Below are 21952 nucleotides of genomic sequence, written 5' to 3'. Positions count from 1 at the left end.
CCCACCCCTTTGAACCCCGCTAAAAAGCTTTTTAAAGTTCATTATTATTTGAAAGACCTCCATCCTACCAAATTTTCAGCTCAATAAAAATTTTCGCTGGTACTCAAAAATCCAATTTTCCAATTTTTTGTAATTTGGATTTTTTGGGATCCCCTGGATAGCTGGAAACCTGCGATTTGCGCCAAACGTAACGTTTTGAAGTCTATATTCAATTAACCAGATGAAAAAGTTTAATTAAGCTCCGTGTACATTTGTAATTTTGAACCCTTTTTTCAGAGCCCTCCATTTTAGAAACCCCTGAAAAAGACGATTATGCATATTTTTTCAAATAAATTGAAGAATTTACATTTGGAAAACACTAGCAAGAGCTCGATAATTTTTCACTTGATTTTACCAATAATTTTCAAAATTGAGCTTTTTTGGGCCAAATTCTGAGATTTTACTTCGTTGAAATCATGAAAACGTGATTTTAACGTTTTTTCGAAGAGTAAAATCTCAGAATTTGGCCCAAAAAAGCTCAATTTTGAAAATTATTGGTAAAATCAAGTGAAAAATTATGGAGCTCTTGCTAGTGTGTTCCAAATGTAAATTCTTCAATTTATTTGAAAAAATATGCATAATCGCTTTTTTCAGGGGTGCCCAAAGTGGGGGGCTCTAAAAAAAGGGTTCAAAATTATGAATATATAGGAAGCTTAATTAAACTTTTTCACATAGGTAATTGAATATATGCCTCAAAACGTTACGTTTGGCGCAAATCGCAGGTTTCCAGCTATCCAGGAGTTCCCAAAAAATCCAAATTACAAAAAATTGAAAAATTGGATTTTTGAGTACCAGCGAAAATTTTTATTGAGCTGAAAATTTAGTAGGATGGAGGTCTTTCAGATACTAATAAACTGTAAGCAGCTTTTTAGGGGGGTTCAAAGGGGTAGGTTCAAAATGGTGGTTCCAAAATTTTCCAAAAATTAAAACCCCCCAATTTCTGCCCCTGAGGGTCGAAAATGGAAAAATTGTCTCGTATAATGTTTAACGGGTTCAAACATATATTTTACGCCAAAAAAGTTTTTGAAAATAATACTCAGTGGTTCCAAAAATTCTTTTTTTATTCGCAACTTTGGGGACCCCTGGAGCCCAAAAAATGGTCATTTTGGGTCAACTAACCACGGATTCGTATTTTTGGGGCGTTTATTACAACTATTTAAGAGTGGTTCAGTCGATAACTTTAACAAATTGACCAAGAAAGCTGAAATTTTGGATATACCCTACTTTCGACACGCCAAATCGATTGGAAACTGTTTCAACCAGTTTTGAGCAGTTCTGGAGCCTCCAGCAGATTTTTGAAAATTACTGGAATCATTAGATTTTTGAAACTTGAAATTCCCACAACACTTTATGAAATGGAGTTAGCAAGCTGAAATTTACTTCGCAAAGTAATTTCAATACGATATGAAGTCGACTGCATGGTGGTTTCAAATAGTTTTGAAGCTTCCAGCAGTCCAGCTACTTTTTGGAAATTTCAATTTTCCAAAAAAAAACACCATACAACCTTTCAAAAAGTCGCTGGAGGCTCAAAAACGACTGTAAACCCACCAATAGTCGACTTCCTAGCGTATTGAAATTAGTTTGCAGGATGAATTTCGGCTTTTCATCTCCATTCGATGAAATTTTGTGGAAATTTCGAGTTTCAAAAATCTGCTGGAGGCTCCAGAACTGCTCAAAATGGTTTGAAACAGTTTCCAATCGATTCGGCATGTCGAAAATAGGGCATATCCCAAATTTCAGCTTTCTTGGTCAATTTGTTGAAATTTTGATTTTTTCCCTCATTTTTCGCCTGAATCTGATTTTCAAAAATTCTCCAAAAATCTAAAAAGGCACTTTAGCTCTTTAAATTTTGACAGGTGATAAATTTTTGTTTGATCTTTTGATTCACCTTTGTACGGTTTAAAAAATCGTGAAAGTCCTATGTTGGAACGCAAAATCTGCGATTTCGGCTGACCAGTCAATCAAAATGGCCGCCATTTTGTGAGTAGGGCCAATTGTTTTTTTGAGGACAAGGGCTAGAAATGTTCTTTAAGACTCCCCCATTGAAGAAAAAAGTTGTCCCGAAGGATCGACCGGGGGAGAGGGGGTGCAATCAGGACTGGAGAGAGGGGGCAAATGAGGAAATTTGGTTGCAATTGGTGTTTCCATTCCATCGAATAGGTATGTCTACTCTGAGCATGACGAGTATTAAACAATTTTTTGATACCGTTGAAATCACCTCTCTCGATGTAGGGTGGAATACACCAAGGCAACACAGGGTAAGCCTTATCTCCGAGTATAAATTGCTTATCATCAAAGAAGTCGGATGTATTTTCAAAAACGCTTTGATATAGATCACTGTTTCTGAATATTCTACAGTCGGAGACAGAACTGGGGTAGCCACTTAGCCAGTAAAACAATCTATAAATTTTCTATTTTGATCACGAACTGCTTGAAGAGTGATTGCATAGAAACACTTTCTATTTACATAAACCTCCGGAGACTCCCGAGGTGCTTTGATAGGAATGTACGTTCCATCAACAGCCCCCACAATACCAGGTATATTTGGCAGCGTTAATACGTCGTTCAGCCTTTGACGGCCATTTGATGATATCTGGCGCGATGACATTTAAGGCTTTAACCACGCGAAAAAAGCTGACATTTAGAGATGATTTTTCCATCTTAAACTTTAGTCCAACAGATCTAAAAACAGAAATTGGAAGGCATTTGTTAATTAACAGAAAGGTAATCGCCAATCCACAATTCAATTATGATTATTTGAAGAATAAAACCAATAACAGTGCATTGATTTATAAAGATTTTCTCAGAAAGGAAGAGAAATTGCAGTTGCCTTTTTCAATTTTTTTTTTTTTTTTAAATAACTCGAACACAACAGGCATTTTACTCGCTTCTCCTGAACACTAACCTCATTCGTTCCTCTGACCATTTCCACGCTCGCTTCATCCAAGTCGAAAGCTACTGAAAACCCACTACCTAGCTAAGGGAACCTCACACTGGAACGTCCGGCCCGGGGAGAAGATTCGGAGATATTCATTTATTTGTTTTTATTTTTACTCGCATTGCCAACAGAGACTTCTGTAGAAAGGGAAGTAGGTACTAGGGTTTTCCAAGGAGCAGTGTTCCTTTCTCACATTGAAATGAAGACAACAACATTGAGAGAGGAATGTTGACAAAACAACGTAGATTTCTTATCTTCATTATCAATGGTGTCTTCTTTCGTAAAAATTTTTTTGTAGTTGAAATCAGGCTTATCAATAACTTACACTCCACATCATCTTTACGACCCTTATCAAGCATTAGTTCGATCAATTTTTTATACAATACTGACTGTACTATAAAATGGCCTCGGATGCATCCTGCTGTTGCTTTACCATTCATTATATACGGTACAGTGTTTTCAGCATAAATATTTTTCAAAACGTCTTCAATATTTTCAAGACACATGAAAAAAATGTTTGACGTTCTCAATTTCGTTTTTTTTTTTGCTCTAGAATCACGAATTTAGGCTTCAGGGAGTTGATTTTGGTCTCTTTGTGTTTTTCTGTGAAAAATGCTTCAGATTAAGCTTGTTCCACAGTACCTATGCTTCGCCAAGTCGACAAACTATAATATTCAGATGGTTTGTTTGTGCAATTTCGAATGCTTTGACCCACAAAGGCTGATCAAAATGTAACACTTGGCGTTTCAATATTGAACTTTTCTGCTTCTTTTATTATGAAAAGTAATGTAGAATGCAAACATGCTTTGTCAGATGAATTTTAAGAGCAATCAACGGCAAAAAATTCATCTTGTGCTCCGATGGTGGCGAATTGGTAGTCGTGATTTTTTGCATAAATCCAGATCAGCTTGGGAATCACAAAATGCAGCTTGCCACAGTAAGTACAGATTTTGAATTTTTGGCAACTTTGCTAGAACTTGTAACTCGAGCATTGGCGCAAAATCCATCTTATTGGAAAAAATGTTTTCTTTACCTCCGTAGTATGGAAATATTGGAATCCCATTGTCATGAAGAACTTCAGATACTCGTAGTTTTTGAGCCAATTGAGGCATCATAACTCCCAGAAACTCCCAGTTTGAATAACTCGTCAACTAGCCATCTGGAATCGAATTTATTGTTAAACAATTAAAAATACATATACATATTTACAATACTAGAAATAAATTTAGAAGAATATACAACAACAGCAGTCTCCCCTTCTTCTACTCCTCCTCATCATGTAATATTACATTAACTATAAATAAAAAAAAATTTAAAAATATCTTCTCCCCCAATAAAAAAATGCTCACCAATAAAATTAAACTTGAAAATAATGGTAAACTTGAATAATGAAAATTTAAATAAGCGGCGACACGCCCTGTGGCTCGGCTGTTTGTGATGGGTCATCCTGACCCCTGTGATCTTTTCTATGTTTGGAGTGTTCCGAAATCCCACAGTACACTCTTTCCTAAAATTTTGAAGAAATATATGATAAAATAATTGGAATATTTACAAATGAAACACATACAGTAAAACAACTTTACAATAATTAGGTATTCTGATAAATAAAAACATCATATTGGGAATGCCCCTCGATTCGCTGTTGAATCAGGGGCATCATTTCCAATTTGGATTTGGAGATGTGGAAACTACCTATTTACGTATAAAAGGAAATATTCATTGTATATTTCTGAAAAATCAATGTCCTAGGCAGCCACCTGGACAAGTTCCCCATTCTTCATTCATACGTTCGATTTTCTTGTGACGTGCTAGGGGTTGCGATGCTTCAGAAGATCGATTGCTCAAAGGCCACTTTGGGTACCATTGTCGTTGGTAGGTGCCGGAGGTGGAAGGCCAGTGGTTGCGGATGTATTTGTTAATCCTCTGTTATACGCGCTCTAATCGATTCTCTACATGATCGAGGTGTAGGTATTTATAATTATTACCCTGTGAACAAATGAAAGGTCAAATTTTCAAAATTAAACAAATCGAAACGATAATTTGTTATTCAAAAACTCACTCAACTTAATCTCTGCAACCGATCTTCAGTTTCAAAATTTTACTCCTTTAGAATTTTTAGATCTGTTTTGCAATGAAAACAATGGTAAATATGAAACTTTGAAATTATTAATAGAAAAAAATTTCAAACTTGCAGTTTACTTAAGGTTGAGAAGCACTGGGGTTGCTATCAGAACAGTTTACCTCAGCTACCTACCTGTTTTTTCTCATTCAATTACCTTAACACAGAACACCTGCTGTTACACTCATAATTATTTAATTAGGTGAATTTCAGCCTGAAGATTTAGGGGGAAGGGACGTGTGAAATTTTCTGCTAATTTATCAATGTGTAAAACAATAAATACATGAATAAATATAAAAATGAATGAAAATTGAATTATAGAATATAATTATTGAAATAATAAGGTATAAAATAAGGTATTAAAATGAAATGAATGAAATTTTGAGTAAAATAAAATGAAATAAACTGAAAAATAATATATGATAGACTTTAACAAGTGCAAAAGAGTTATTTGATTTAATAAGGTAACGAGTTTGGTATGTGGGAACTATCGGGGTGGTATTTTCACACACATTCCAACAGGGCCATGCGTGAAAAGCTCGCAAGCTCTCAAAGTTCAATCCTTTTGTAACTCAAGGCTAGCAGCTAAGTTGAGAAAAGATTGATCTTCACTCTTTTATTTGCTCTCTACAATGTATGTTAGGTTGTCAGAACGGGTTGAAATCTTTTAAAGAATGCAGACGTTTGTATATCTCACTTTCAGTTTTGTTAGTCACACTATCAATGGTTCTACGGATGGAACGACCTAAGTATATTGTCTTGTTTATTATACTCCTTTAGAATTCCGGGTGAAATATAAATCCGACCAGGGTTTTGATTCGCCTCAAACATACCGTTTTCATTTCGGCTGTTTACTGCATTGATAGCACTCACGACAAGCAAGTGTGCTTGTATGAGTTTTTTACTTCTCTTTATGCGTTATTCTCGTGAAACAGAAACCAAGTTTGACCAAAAGGGAATATCTTAAGAAAAGCGTAACAAAATTTCAGGAAATTTATTTTTGAATTTTTGAAAATTTTAAAAATTGGTTGCGAGAGTGTTTTTTGAACTCTTACAAATACATTTTCTCAAAGTGAAAAAATGTAAATAAGTAATTCCTTTCAATTCAATTCCACGTTGACAAATTTTAGACTTACAGAATAAAATACTCTTTTGATCGATATCTTCGGCCAAAACGTGATAATAACAGCATTTTTATCAAACCCATGTAAAAAATAAGACGCTCGAGCCAAACCACCATAACTTTAAAATCGAGACGTTTTATCACATAAAATTGATACACTTTGGCTCAATTTCGGCAAAGATGCCCAATCACACTTGAAAGATGAAAAATTATTCCATCCTTCGCAAACCACCTACCATGCAACACGAATGTACAAAAGACACACCATAATTTTCATCCTTCTTAGTTCTTCCCTTATATAGGCTACATATTTTTAGGTAAAAAATTTCCACTCATTAACCCTTAATTTCTCAATCAAGATGATATTTTTATAGGCGTATAAAACGCACTCGATAAAAATGTATACCTTTATTAGATGAAAAACTTGATGAAAGTTTGCCGCCTGAAGCGCGTTTTTGATTTGAAAATTCAATTAATTTGTCGGCTCGCTACTCTACATTTCAAATTTAAACCTTAATCCGTCAAATTCAACTCGACTCGACTCGACTTGACCGACCTTTTTTCCAGCCATCTAGCCGCTGAAAAAGGTACACTTGACTTTCCTTTTATTGTTCGATTGACTCACCATCAGTAGGGTAACGTATGAGAAAGAAAATAGGGAAAAAATCAACTCACCATGTCTAATTGCTTTTGATAGCTTGAATTACTATGATTAGCTTGTAAAATGGGTCGGCCTTTGTTAAATATTGTAAATATTAACAATCCTAATGAAAACATAACGCTGTATGTTCCGCAGTATCCGTTCATTTGCACCTCTGGCGCTGAAACATATAAAAACGATATGTAAGTATAAAAGCGTTACATTATACGTTAAAATTTAACCCATTGTACACATAAACAACAATATGAATTCTATGCAAGTAAACATACTACATACAATATAAATACGTAAAACTACCTATCTATCCATCTACTACGAGTAGTTATTGCTCAAATATAATTAGATTGTATGAAAGGCTTTGAGCATTTGCTAATTAGCAAAGGTAGACAGAATCGGTTCTGATTTTAGCGTATGAGCTATAGATATTGTAGGGCCTTTTAATGTCACTATGAATGACGGCGAATGTGCATAAATCAAGTAAGCTGATTGTATTCTGAATGGTTCAAAATTCCATGGAACTCTGCAGTGTGCGGATTTCACCCCCCTCTAATAAAGTACCTGGGCTGGATCCCTCGAGGTACTTCTATAAGAAATAGATGGACCATATTTTCTCTTCTATGTCCCAGCATCCTTGGAGCAGCAGGTAGTCAGTTATCTGAGGCGAGGGTTTACCGATGTAATCTTGGGAGTAGATCACAGATCAAAACTCACTGACCACGGATCGACGACCACATGTGTAGTTAAAAATTTACAATTATATTGAATTATATAGGTACATATTATATTACTTACATAAAACAAATTAAACTATAAACAAAAATGAAAATTATACATTTTTGAAAAAAAAAATTATTTCACCATTAATCGTTTCATTATTGGAGTCCTAGAATATGTATCTGTTACGCAATTGAAACAACATGGGCCCAAATCCCAATGTGGACACTCAAAATCATAGTGTCGGGGGTCGCTGCATTTATAACAGTTATGTTTTGGTGGTCTTGGCAACATCGCAGTGTTCCATGGTGGTATCAGGCAAGGTCTCTGGTTTCTACTCTGGTTACTACTCTGGTTACTCGCAAAATTAGCCTGTTGCGGCCCATTTCGTCTCTAGGATTCAAACAGTAACAAAGGTAATTTCAGGTCAGGAGAGATGTCTTCAGATATTCACCCTTAGATTTAAGAATAATCTTAATCTCTATGTAAATTAACTCCACCGCCTCTACTGGCTCCAGTATCTCCGTTTTGGACTGCATTTTATATTCATAGATGAGATCATCTAGAAGTACACAATATAATCAAGGATTGGAGTATAATGAAACTTATGTCTAATTAGCATCAGCTCATCATTTGGTCCAGCTTTTGGTCATACAAATGGTTTGCATCTCTTTTGTACTAACCTCTACTTCCAGACATTTCATGGCGAGACTTCTCCAAAGTACAATAATATGCCATTGCAGCTTTATGGGCCTTCAATGTGAAATGACCTGCCAATAATTTTCCTTCTTTTTTATTTCACGACTCTTCATTTTATGCCAAATACGCATACCGTCTGAAGACCACTCTACATTTGCTTTAGACCTACTTGGATCATCAGGAGATGAACTGCAAGCAAAACAGAAAGCTGCATCTTTCTCAATACTGTACTCTAACATTGCGAAATCGCGATACCAAGCAGAACTGAAACGACGACGTGACTTATTTGGATCAATATCTTCATTAAAGCTGTTCAGGTATAAAAGAATGAACGTAGAAGTCATTTGGAGCGAGGTCCGGGCTGTAAGGCGGATGCGGAATTGTTTCAATGTTTTTTCGCGTCATAAAGTCTTGTACCGCATGAGCCACATGGGGCTGGGCGTTGTCTTGATGTAGTTTCCAGTTTTGGACCAGCTCTGGACGCTTCTTAGGGAGGTGGTCTTTCAACATTTGCTTCAAAACAGCTATATAATAGTTGGCATTGACCGTCTGACACTGTGGGACTGTATGAGTGTACAGCATACCTCTATAATCGAAGAAAGTAATGTCCATAGCAGCTTGGCTGCTGATTTCGATGCACGTGCTTTTTTCGGAGGAGGACCACCTTTTTCAAGCCATTTGGAACTGTGTAATCATGTTTGGAAACAGATATTTCTAAATAGCATTTGATGCCTTAAAATGAAATTTAACTCTTGACAGTCTTGACAGGCATATTTTTAAACATCATTGTAAGCCTTAAAATTAAAAATTCAATACAATAAGAAAAACTATAAATTTACATAGACAGATAAGTATTTTTAAATATCATTCTCGAAGCCTTAAAATTAAAATCTAACTCGACACAATAAAAAAAAACTAGAAATTGACATAGACAGATATTTTTAAACATAATTTTGGAGCTTTAAAATTAAAATTCAACACAATAAGAAAATCGAGAATTAGATATTCTAAAACGAATTTGCACCGAATATGGAAGGTGATAGATTAACTAATCCGCAAATCACAAATACGATTTCATCGATCATTGAGAACATTTCTACTGGAATGTGATCCAAAATTTTGTACCTATTGTTTTATCCTTTGATTAACTCACTCAATATGAACTCTAGCACGAGCAAATCGATCACTGAGAACATTTCTACAGGAGTGTGATCCAAAATTTTGTATTGTTTTATCCTTTGATTAACTCTTTCAATATGATCTCTCTAGCACGAGCAAATTGATCACTGAGAACATTTCTATTGGAATATGATCCAAAATTTTGTATTGTTTTATCCGTTGATTAACTCTTTCAATATGAACTCAAGCACAAGCAATATTGATAATAGTTCTTGCTTCTTGACCAGTGAAGCGGCGGTTTGCTTTATGAAATGGTGGATTGGTGGTCTAATCAAAGTAACTCCTGCTAAATTGCAAACATCGTCGATCAAAAAACCTCGGTCAGCCATAATGGCGTCGCCGAATTCACACAGATCAATAAGATTACTTAACTTTGGGTAAATATTTGCTTGTCCAAAGCTCTACCACCATACAAGCTGCTCACAAAAGTTATAACTCCACAAGGTGATACACCTAACAGTAATTTCAGTGTGTGTTTACTCTTATATGTTGAATACATACAACATACATGACCAGAATAAAACTAGAACATGATCAGAATAGTTAATCAGGATCGAACCCTCTGGTATACACAGTCGGTTCACACTACATATGCCTCCTCCTCTAAATCAGATGTAAGTAATAATTTCTTCAAATTCGGAGGGAACTATCATTAGGAGTGTGATAGTTTCGCATAGTTTTTCAAACTGCTCAAAATTGAGCCCAGTATTCATGAAGTAAAGCTTATTTCTTCTGTAGTACATAATTAGATCCAGAAAAGTGTTTTTTAACCCTTTGGAGGTTCTCCAGGTTGCTGAGTTAGCAAATTGAATTGCTTTGATGGGTGTGGTAGGGCACCTTGCCCAATTGGTCAAATCATAAAAAAATTGAGCTTTTGATAAAAAAGTTTGGTTGGAAAATGAAAGTTTCCAAAAAGCATAAATGTGACATTTCCAACAAAAAAATTGAATATATGCAGATTTTTTTTTCAATGGATCAAAATTATATGTGTCAAAAACATTGAACAAAAGCACTCTTTCAAAAAAAAAAAAAAAAATAGAAATAAAAAATGAATTAGAAAAAAAATCAAGATTTAAAAAATGTCATCTGGCAGTTCACAAATTCAGCAAGAATCAAAATATTGTTTTGCAAATATACCTTTGTTTAAAGAATGACCAAAAGAAAAATCTGTATCGCTAAGAAGAGGTTTTTTCATCAGGTCATAAAATCTAATTTGGTGAAATTGCGAGCTTGTGTGTTCGTTCACTATTTCTCTATTTGTTCATTTTCATATTCCAACCCGATTAAGTGGTACCTAAAATACTTATTTTTTTCCAAAATGGAAGAAAATTCTATGATCTATGCCACATCTTGTGTTTTAAAGCAAAAATATTTTTATTATTTGTTACCCCCACGACAAAGCTCGAAATTTCGCCAAATTTTATTTTATATTTGGATCCTTATGACTTGATGAAAAGTCCTCTCTTAGCGACATAGATTTTTGTTTTTGTAATTTTTTGGTCAAAGACATTTCTCTTACCAAGTCTTTATTTTTGCTCAACTCGTGAACTGCCAGACGACCTTTTTTACTATCGTTATTAGGTACAATTTTTCCACTCATTAATTCTTCAAAAATATTTTCAAGAGGTGCTTTTGTTTAATGTTTTTTTACTCATGTTGTTGAATTATTTTTTTAAAAATTTCCAATTTATATTCATTTGTTTTGCTGGAGATGAAGGATTGAGTTTTTTCAAAACTTTCATTTTCCAACATGATTTTTCTTCAAAGCTCAACTTTTTTGTGATTTGGTTAATTGGGCAGGATACTACATATATTACACCCATTACAGCAATTTGTTTTTCCAACATGGGAACCTATAGAGAACCTCCAATAGGTTAATTCCTCTCTAGGATAAAAAAATCATTTTCTGAGCCACTTGAAAAAATACCATTGGTTTTTAAATAAAAAAAAAAAAAAAAAAAAACAATGGTAAAACCAATAGGTAAGTTCAGACATATTACCATTTGTTTTAATGAAATGGATAACCAATGGTTATACGTGTCCGAATTTACCTATTGGTTTTACCACTTGGTTAATGCTTCATTTAAATAAATATGACTTAGGCCTATGTACATAGGTAATTTCATTACAGAGAAAATTTCAATAACATTGTTTTAAAATAAAAATAACGTCATTGGCGGCGTTTTGGTGGCAACTCGCCTCTCATCTCCGCTTCAGCTTTTCGTTTTTCTTGCTTCGCAGCATTGCTAAGGGGGTTCCGAGTTGTTTTTTCAATTATTAAACGTCGTTCTTTTTCATCCAGGTGGCCGAAGTACTTTTCACCAGCATCTAGAATGAACAAAAGTCACGTAGGTTATAAGCATAAATGGTTCATGCTATGCATTTAGGTACCTACCTATATAGGTAAAATACTTGAAGTAAATTACATTCACTCTCTTCTCGTCAATTTTTGTCATTTTAAACTCTGCTTTTTTGTCATTCTCCAATCTCTAATAAGCAGCTGCCACCTTTCCAGTTAAGCTACAGGTTGCCATATCATTTTCAGTAAATAGTTTTCTAATTAGATCGTTTACTGGCCCACTCAGGCTACTTTTGCAGCATTCCTCGAGATTCTGTTGAATATAATAAGTATAATGGGAATAAAATGAAAATTGAGTAAAAAATTATTTTAATATTTGTATTATTATAGGTACCTATTTAATATCATGGTTATTATGGAATACTTACGATTGGTGATTCGTAAGTATTTGCCACTTCATTTGTATCTGCAGTAGTGGGAGGCTCTGAAGTTGAATAAAAAAAAAATTAGATTGTTAAAAATAATTTTAAAATGTTATATGTACTTGACTATGATATACTTGGTTAAAAATGTGTAGTGATAATCACTAACTCTCAGAACATTCGAATACATCATCACCAGCAGTAACATTCGGTAATTCATCCAATATACACCATCACCTAAAACTGTAATATAGAAATTGTATACTTAAAATGAGTTTTTAAAACTTGGATCCATTTTAAAAATGTTGACCGACCCCTAAGAAGTATAAAATTTCAAGGAGGTAACGGAGCTCTCCGCCCCCCCCCCCAATGTTCCTGTTTTGGCGACGTATTCTAGGTGAGTGAACCGGAGTCTACAATCATAATTGAATAATGCATCAGAATATCATTGAAATTTCATATAGGTATTTTAAAAAATGATCAAAATGACATTTCCATTCAAATGATATAATAAATTCTAATCACAACTTTCCATTTAAATTTGTCTGAACTCATTTGTGTTTTTTTCAAATTGAAATTATCAATATCGCTTCATCAATCTTCATTTCAGATAATTTATCGTTCATTAACTGTGGCTTCACATTTACGCGCAGGATGATAATCTAAGAAATTCATCTATCAGGCAAGTTGCCCAGCATATACGATACCAAATTCTAGTCAACTTTTCGGTTTTATTTTGCCAGTTTATATTATTATAATTTACAAATGAAAATCTGTGTTTAGAATCATAATGGTAAGTAAAAGGCCTTAAATTTTTGTCAACTTTTATAACTTGTCGATATACCTCTTGCCATGTGGCATGTGCCATCTTCTTCTCATTATAAAATCTTCATTTAAAAAAGTGGGCCATGGGGATACTTTTCTACGTTTGTAGTAACCTCTGAGTCATTTTAAGCAGTAGCCTAAATATGTACCTACATTTCACTTTTTTCAATTTCAGGTTCTGTTGACCCGTACAGAACGACGTTATTACGTAACCTCCGCCTTCATACAGCTTTTATTAGCTGTACTGGGAACGACACAAAATGCTGACAATTCTTCCAAAAGTATATTTCCACCATCTACAGCTGGTAAGTGTAAACCTTTTCACCTTATAAAACTCTTTTCACAATAACAGGACGCGAATATAACCTCTTCACACGATACTTTATCATCAAAGCTGTATGACCTTTTTAAATAAATTCAGAATTGGCAAGTTGAATATTAAAAAATGCCACAGTTCATTAAACCGATCGCATTTGTTGCTTGTGTGTGTAGTCTGGACTGGTCCCTATATTGGTCGATACGATATCCTACGTTTGGTAACCTCGCAAAATCCGATCTTACTTAAGTACTCGAATGTGACTCACAAAATGACCCGGCAAGAATTGCAATTTTACCAGGATCACGTGCAAATAAATGCGACCTTAGCGAGGCGCATCTTTTACCAAACCTTGTTCCAAGATAATATTCGATGGAAAATGGAACGACAAGTTAGTACTACAGCTATAATGGTACGAGTACACATGCCCAGCCGATTTGTCTAACTGCAGAATCCTCCTGTGTTCACAGATCAGAATAACCGCTTCGACTGCCTACCATTTGTTCACTTACGATAACGAATCGGTCTCTAAGAAACGTACAGATAACGAATGGGATATTAAAATAGGCACGATGGCGATCAGCGATAGGCCGCAGACCATTTACATGCAATACGGCAGCGACCACGAAGACGTCGCTTTGGCACTGCTCGAGAGGAAAATCAAAAGTCAAGGAGGATGCTACCTGCGTAAAGAATGTGGCATCTTGGTGAACGCGAATTTACCCTGGATCGGTTATAGTCCAGATGCCATTGTAAAAACACCCAATCATACGTTCCTGGTCGAGGTGAAATGTCCCTTCATTGGTCAAGAAAAAGAAGGAATCGATTTCCTAAAACGAGTCAGCTTTTTTAGCGTCAACTCGACAACAGGCGAGGTACAGATGCGTAAAAAACACGCCAATTATGCTCAAGTTCAGATAGGCATGCTTATCACTAATTTACCATTGGCCAAGATGATCATCTACTGCAAGAAAGCTAACGGTATTTTCGAACTCGATATTCCGTTCGATTACGAATACACAGAGAATTTGGTGGCCAAACTGAGAAATGTCTATTTTGCGAGGTATTTGCCTTTTTTGGTAAAGAATCAACGGCAATTATGGAAGACCAATAATGCTACGTTGGAACCGGTTCGATATTATGGCGGGAACGGCAGCACCACAAATCACTGGTATAAAGAATGGTACGAACAGCTTAGCATGTGAAGAACTGTGCTCAGCACTTATTGGTAGATGATTGCGGATTTGATTTTTCTCATTTTCACTGCCACAACATTATTTATAATGCATATTCACATAGATTGGTTTCCAAAACCTGAGAAAGGCCTTCGTATGGGGCATGTTTCAGGAATCAAATGAAATTATTTTTCATGCTTTATTTTACTTGTATTTTTAATTTATTCGTAGCTCTAAATATAAATTCAATTATTCGCCCATTTACTCAACATCCTTCGAATCAACGTCATTCGTTCCCCAGTAAGAAAGGATAAATTATTGATCAAAAACAGCAAATCTTCTAATGTTGACAACATTTTCTGAATCTGAATTTTTTCATTTTTGTGCAACAGCAATCTGGAAATTTATCTCAATAGACATGAAGAATCTAGTGCGGATAAAAGACCAAATTCAGAAATTGTGCTTGGTTAAGTATTCTTTTTGAAAGTGTTGGTCTCTAAAATTTACTTTTTCCGAGTTTTTTCACAAATTACCTTTTTTTTCAAAATTTTATTCAAAATTCTACGGAAAAAAACATTGCTTTCATCTAAACGGCATCACTGCTTTTTCAGCGTTACGAATTTAATTTTTTCATTTTTGATGATTTTTCTTTTGAACTGTACTTGAAGGTTTTCTAATTTCGACAGGTATTATTATTTTTGAATTTCTCGATGGGTTTTTAGTGGATTTTTACCTGTTTTGATTGATTTTTAAATCTTGAATTTTGATGGTGATTTTTTTCAAAAATAATTTTTCCATGATTTTACTCTGAATTTTGATGATTTTTTTCGCCTTAATTTTTGCTCAATTTTATCACCTTGAATTCTTGTGATTTTTTCATTAAAATTTCCCCTCGAGCTTGTGTGATTTTATTGCTCAAATAGTCTGTATTTCTCCTTATTTCGGTTTGATTTTTTTTTTTGAATTTTGTGAATTTTTTTCTTCGTCGATTTGGTGAGTTTTCTTTTGAATTTCTTGTAGATTTTTCCTATTCTGATGGGTATGATTTTTTGAATTTTCGCGAGTTCTGTTTTTTCAAATGTTTCGATGATTTTCTCAAAATTCTCAAATTTTGGGGAAGTTTCTCCAGTTTTGGTAGACCTTTTCAACTTTGAATTTTCACGATTCTTTAGTTTTTGTTCTAAATTGTGGTCATTTTTTTGCCTAAATTTTGACTGTTTTTTTTTTTTTTTTGAGTTTTGTGTTTTAAAAATACGAGTGATTTTTTGCTCATATTTTTGTGGAATTGTGATTTTTCTTCTTCCAAAAATCATGATTTCCTGTAAATTTTGATATATTTTTTTTGAGCTGGGAGGGAAGAAGCTTCTTTAAGATATTTTCAGCTTTTTGTGGTGGATTTTTCTGCATCTTGATATCTTTCATTCATAGATCCCTCTCTTTCTCTTTTTCTCCCCCATTCCAGTTATGAGGGAGGGTCCTCCGAATTTCCTCTCTCTTCAAACAATTTTTTTTTGAAGTTCGAATTATTTTTTTCTGTTTGATCATCTTGACTCTTGAGTTTTACTCAAAAAAAGTAGGTAACCAAAAAGTAACCAAGAAAAAATTTTAATGTAGAAAAAAGTGGCAACCAAAAAACTTTAAATGCATTTAAAACATTACATTTAATTTTAGAATGCAAAAAAAAAGTACTTAATGCAAATTTTGTTAGCAGTTTTTTCAAAAAGCATAAAAAAACATCAAAATTTGAATAAAAACCATTTTTGAAAAAAAAAACAACTTGCGGAACCTCAAAACAGATAATTATTTATCAACGTTTTGAAAGGTTAAGGATGAACCAAAACTAAGGAGTCCAATAATTGGAAAAGAAAAAACTCTCCTTATTTTCAAGCTTTTTATTGCAAAGATATTTTCAAATTGAAAAAATCTTTGCAATAAAAAACTTAAAAATCAGGAGAGAGTTTTTTCTTTTCCAACGTTTTGAAAGTAAAATACTCGTAGATCAAAATGTAAAAAGAAATCACGAAGAAGATATTGGATTCCGGAAACAAAATTGCAAAATTGAAAGAAGAGGGGGAAGTCTACCGAAACAGGGAGGAACGAAATTGAATATTTTATTCGAAATCATTTCGAAAAATCAAACACAAAAATACCAATTGTTAAATAGCAAACATTTTCACATGAGCGAGGATTTGATGAAAAAATTTTTTTCGAGTGTTTGCGAAATAATAGACAATGATTTGTAAAAAAATCCCATAAATAAGAAAAATCATTTCAGAACAGAAAACTTATTAAAATCAAAGATAAAGAACGAGGGGGGGGTGAGCTTGTAATCCAAATTTGAAAAAAAAGAGATTTTTGAAAATCATTTTAAAAACTCGAATACAAAAAAATATACTTACATTGCTTCAAAAAGAAAAAAAAACCTCTATCAAAACTGTCAAAAATTGACACGATTTAAAAAAATGGAAAAAAGGTGACAAAATTATTGAAATTCAGAGAAAATGACCAAAACAGGAAGCAGAGCAAAGATCAAGATCTGGGGAGTCAAAAAAAAATAGTCAAAAAATAATCTTGAAAAACCTCTTTGTGATCTTCTTTTAATAAATCAAGATCATAAGCCCTTAAGAATAAAACTCGAGAGTGAAATTCAAAATGCACCAAAAAACAAAGTTTTGTCAAAAAAAAATTGGAAAAAATCACGAGGATTCCAGAATAAAAATTCGTTTAAAAGTAGAAAAACTCCACCGAAAAAATTAAGGCAAAAAGCACTAAAATTTAAGAAAAAACATCGCAAGAATTGAAAAAAAATTCACGAAATTTGAACGATAAAATTGCGACCACTTCACAAAAATTTAGACACAAAAGTAAAAAAAATCCGGTGAAAATTGGTCAAAAATTTGAAAAATGAAATCTGTAAGAATTCAAAAGAATAAAACTTGAAAAAAAAAATCAAAAAAATCCTCAAAAAACTCTAAATAGAACCATCAAGTCTCAAAGTCCAAAAAAAACTCAAAAAAAAAATCTGTAGGTAAACAGGGGAATTTTTCAAAAATTTAAGCAGAAAAAATTACTTAATTTTGGGGCTGAATTAGGAGAAAATTTTATAAAAAATCTCGAAAAATCAACGTACCTAGTACCTACCTACTTAATATTATATACTTAGACCGTTTCAACCAATTTCAAAAATTCACCAGAATAAAACTTGAAAGTAACAGGCTGTTTTAGAGAATGAATTGCTTTTTCTTGGCTGAAGAAACTATCATCACTAGAACGATTTTTTTTTTAATTCATCAAATGGTTCCTACAAATCTGAATTATCATAATCTTCCCGCGGATAGGATCACCAACTTGACTTTTCATGTCACAATTCAGTAATCCATCTTTCTGAATTATCTGATAACAACAGATAATTCTGTAGAAATCATCGATAACATATTAACCGGCTTTTGGTGGTAATCATCTAGGCAACTTTACAGTAAAAATATTACTCAATACACCGCCCTGCCCAGTGCCCATTCCTCCCACCCCCTTTTCTAACCCAATATTCAACCTCGCACTCTTTAACCATGGGTAATCTTCTGTTCTCTAGATACTCTGCGGCCTCAACTTTCCTGCATCTTGTTCGGCAACCCAGCCTGCCAAATCAGCTGCGAAGTTCTCTGCGACATGTACGGCTGCTGGAGCAACGGCACCTGCTCCAACGGAGTCTACTGCGATTGCCAAGAAGAATACAACGTCTCAGCTAACATCGTGAACACCTCCGAATATCAAACCCTATCCCTGGACGATCTGTGGAATCATCGTTTCCGACGCTCAGACACATCTTCGCAAATAAAAGATGCGATCAAGTCCAATTCCAAGCTATCCAATCACCTTCTCGCTGATCTACGTAATCCTCATACTACAGCTCGAGATATTCTAACCCGATTACCGACCATGTTGGAATCGCAAGTTGGACTGAATTTCTCCCATCTGGAACCGGCACCTCGGGGTATTCTCAATCATTACGTGGCTTCTAACAATACCTTGAATCATTATAAATTTCGCAAATACTTGGAAGAGAAAATAGACGAACTGAGCGACGATCTTTTCGCGCAGTTTAGAAAGATCGAGGGTAAGGAGAGCTTCGGCGATATTATGAAACACGTCCGAGACGAAGAAGACGTTAAATACCTTATGAGACAATTGTTTCTCTTTCCCAGTGATTTCATTAAAGTATTCGCCCATGAAAACGGCTACAATATTACGCAAGTATTGAATCATGTACAACCATCATCCGCAGATTCCAGTGTTTGTTACCAATCACCCTGCTTAGGTGAGAAGACTGGTTTCGGGTTGGTTAATAATACAGTCTATAGAGACGAGATTTTATTGGCTGGAGCAATGGAAACGTTCATAGAAGTGATATCCACGTACAATGATTAAGTAGAGTCGCAGATTCCAGTATTTGCTAACGGGTCAAATTCACGATCAGATGATGACACTAGATATCCTATTTTATTCGGAATGGCAGGATGTGATACGATAAATACGTATTCGAATACTACTTCGCTGGCGATGGAGTTTTTTTTTTTTTTTTTTTTACAGATGAATGGTGTAGTAGTTCGAATGATTTTATTCGAAATAAGATTTATCATCACTCGTATATTGCGCCAGATCGTGTTTTGTTATCAATGCAATAAATACGATTAACGAACAATGCATTTGCTCACTTAAAATGCCATAAAAGCTAATTTCAGTTGAAAACTGTGTTTCTGGTGCAGTAGGTACCTATTCAATCACACGTTTAGAAAAAACCTCAAAAACCGTTGATTTTCTACATCGAAAATAAAAATTTTAATTCGATCAATGTGAAGATGGACCTTGGAATGAATATCTCATTTCCAATGATGACTCCAATGGCACTGACACACAGTGGACAGATTTGTTTTCTAGGGTATCAGAAATCATATTTCCAAAAAGAATGCAAATTTTGACGTCAATCTTTTTGATACATGGGTATTTTGAGGCGCTGAATTCATTTACATTATTTTGGTTTGAACCCCAAATGAGGCTTCAGGAGGGAAGGGGGGTGTAAAGGGACAAATTTTTGAAAAAGTTGAGTGGGGTATTGATATGTACGTTTTTTTGCCTCTAGAATTCATTTTTGGACATTATTTTGGTCCGAAACCGGAATGAGCCCCTGAAGAGGGGGGCGGTGCAAAAGAGAAAATTTTTGAAAAAGTCGAGTGGGGTATCGATGATATTTTTTTGGGTTCAGCCCTAAACAGAGCTCCAGGAGAGAAGTGCAAGCGGGCAGATTTTTTTAAAAAGTCGAGTAAAGTATCAATGTATAATATTGTATTATACTAGTTTTTCGAACTCTAGAATTCAATTTTCGTGTTATTTAGGATCATAACCCTTATAAAAGTCTCAGAAGATGCAAATATGAACAAGTAGTTGTGTAATGTACATATATTGGATGGTCACAATATGAATGAAAAAAAGTTTCAGTCTGGTACCATGAATAATATTTCAGTCATGATAAGGTAATGAAAAACTTGACTAAAGTATACCTACAAAGTATAAAAACCTTACCACATGCAAAAAAAAAAGTAGGTTTAGGTACAAAGGTACAAATTCTCTTAGGATACAAAAGGAAAAGAAACACAATATCAAAAGAACACAAAGATAGAAATATTATTTCAGTTATGGAAATATGTATAATGAAAAATGTAACCGAAGTTGGCAAAAAAATACTACACGGTGCCCAGAAATATCGAGTACCCCTAAGAAAGTTTTTCATTAAAAATATAGGTTGGCAACGTGAAATAGATGCATATGATTGGTATGTTATCCCTCCAGTCCAACAACCAATCATGTGCTATCCTATCATTATTATCATTTACTGTGACCAACCGAAGTATTTTAGTAGAAAACTTTTTTAGGGGTACTCGATATTTCTGGGCACCTTGTAAATTAAAATACAAAATTAAAGTAAATATGTAGGTACCTAACTAAAGTACGAATACGTAACCACAACATTGAATAAACTAAGTTTCAATTGACTATACAATCAATCATTTAAAAACAAAGATAGTAACTAAAATTGCAATAAAAATCAAAAAACCGAATAAAAATTGAACAAATGACCGAGCTGCACTTCAACATTCTTCATTTTCATCATTATCAGTAACATCATCATTGTTTGTTTCTTCTAACAAAGCCTTCTTTTGGAATTTCCAAGATTTTTTTTTAGGTGAACGGATGTTTGAAAAAACAGGATCTGATAGTAGCATCATCATTTTGAAAACATCTTCTGTGATGTGCACCGGAGAGTCTGATCTGGAATGTTGATCCTGAATTTTACTGGATATAAATTTTATTGCAAGATTCTTGAGCCTCTTCAGACATCATCCCAATGGGTAAAATGAGTGCTCTTTGCTGTTTCTGCACCCTGCATAAATTTTATGTACACCAACAGGTAGCCAATACCAGTCATATTTTTTACTATATTCTTCCGCTGTTTTTGATGTACTGGTATGTTGTACATATTCTTCATATCACAGTGGATCAATGTGTTGTGATAGCAATGCCAGATTCTGCATGTAAACTTCTTGCACGACTCATTACATTTTTGTCACATACACTGGAAACAGATTCGCTGCTTTCTCACGTATGTGTTTCAGGCCACTGGTTCTAACTTCAGGAAATCTGCACATTTTTGCATAAAATGATTGGTGGTACGTTTGCAATATTGGTAGAACATTGTAGTAGATGACTGTGGCAACACAGCTGACATATTGATGCCTCTTTTTGGAAACTGTCCAGATGATTGCGGATTTGCTCAATTGAGTGCATATTTTGCTTGAGCTTTCATATATTCCAAGAAGTCATGGAATGTGGAATGTATAGAATTTGTTTTTTGAAGATAGCTCTTTCTCCCATTCAGTTCTTACTTCTTTTGATGTTTTTGTAAGGAATAGTGATATCATAACTTGAGAAACTGGGTTGACTAAAGCGGAGGTTATACTGACGATGTAAGATGTGGACGAAGATGTCTACTCGCACCTGATTGGTTAGTGATGGTAAATTGACCAATCAGATGAAAGATTCGGCGATGAAAAGTTAATTTGATTTTACTTTTCATCTTCGTCCGCATCTTTCATCTTCAGTATAACCTCCGCCTGAGATTAATTTGCAAAGATGAACTTTACATTCCATCAAAGGTTGATTATGTAGTATCAACAAGTGAAAAAAGCCTATTGTTGAAACGGATTGTGTTAATATTTATTGATGATGCGCCAAGTACTGAGAGTGTTGTTTTCAGCAATATCAATGATCTTTATAAAATATTCCGCGTCTCCTTCAAGACAATTGTGCAGAGAAATATGTATTCTTCTCAAGATTGGTCATATTTTTGTTTATATGAACCATTGTTGTGAAGATGTTTTGGAAGTTAAT

At 34.3% G+C, this 21952-nt stretch overlaps 1 protein-coding gene across 3 annotated transcripts; it reads left to right on the top strand.

Moving 5' to 3' along the window:
- The first annotated feature begins 12811 nt into the window (after window positions 1–12811).
- Window positions 12812–19208, top strand: LOC135849679 (uncharacterized). Of its 3 annotated transcripts, XM_065370196.1 has the most exons (5): window positions 12812–12986; window positions 13194–13323; window positions 13511–13725; window positions 13805–14517; window positions 18099–19208. In XM_065370196.1, coding segments are annotated over exons 1-5 (1062 nt in total). In that variant the 5' UTR covers window positions 12812–12983; the 3' UTR covers window positions 18100–19208. The 3 variants fall into 3 exon arrangements, with proteins under 3 accessions (XP_065226268.1, XP_065226267.1, XP_065226269.1); XM_065370195.1 differs by lacking the exon at window positions 18099–19208 and having other exon boundaries at window positions 13805–14769; XM_065370197.1 differs by lacking the exons at window positions 13511–13725; window positions 13805–14517 and having other exon boundaries at window positions 12827–12986.
- The last annotated feature ends 2744 nt before the right edge of the window (window positions 19209–21952 follow it).

The sequence above is a fragment of the Planococcus citri genome, chromosome 1, assembly GCF_950023065.1.
Source record: "Planococcus citri chromosome 1, ihPlaCitr1.1, whole genome shotgun sequence".
Classification (NCBI taxonomy): domain Eukaryota; kingdom Metazoa; phylum Arthropoda; class Insecta; order Hemiptera; family Pseudococcidae; genus Planococcus; species Planococcus citri.
Note: the sequence above shows the minus strand (reverse complement) of the source record. Positions and strands in the feature narration are given on the sequence as shown.

Coding starts and splice junctions, on each gene's coding strand:
- LOC135849679 (XM_065370195.1), top strand. Junction 13,324..13,510: donor ATTTCCACCATCTACAGCTG/GTAAGTGTAAAC, acceptor TTGTGTGTGTAG/TCTGGACTGGTCCCTATATT. Junction 13,726..13,804: donor GATGGAAAATGGAACGACAA/GTTAGTACTACA, acceptor CTGTGTTCACAG/ATCAGAATAACCGCTTCGAC.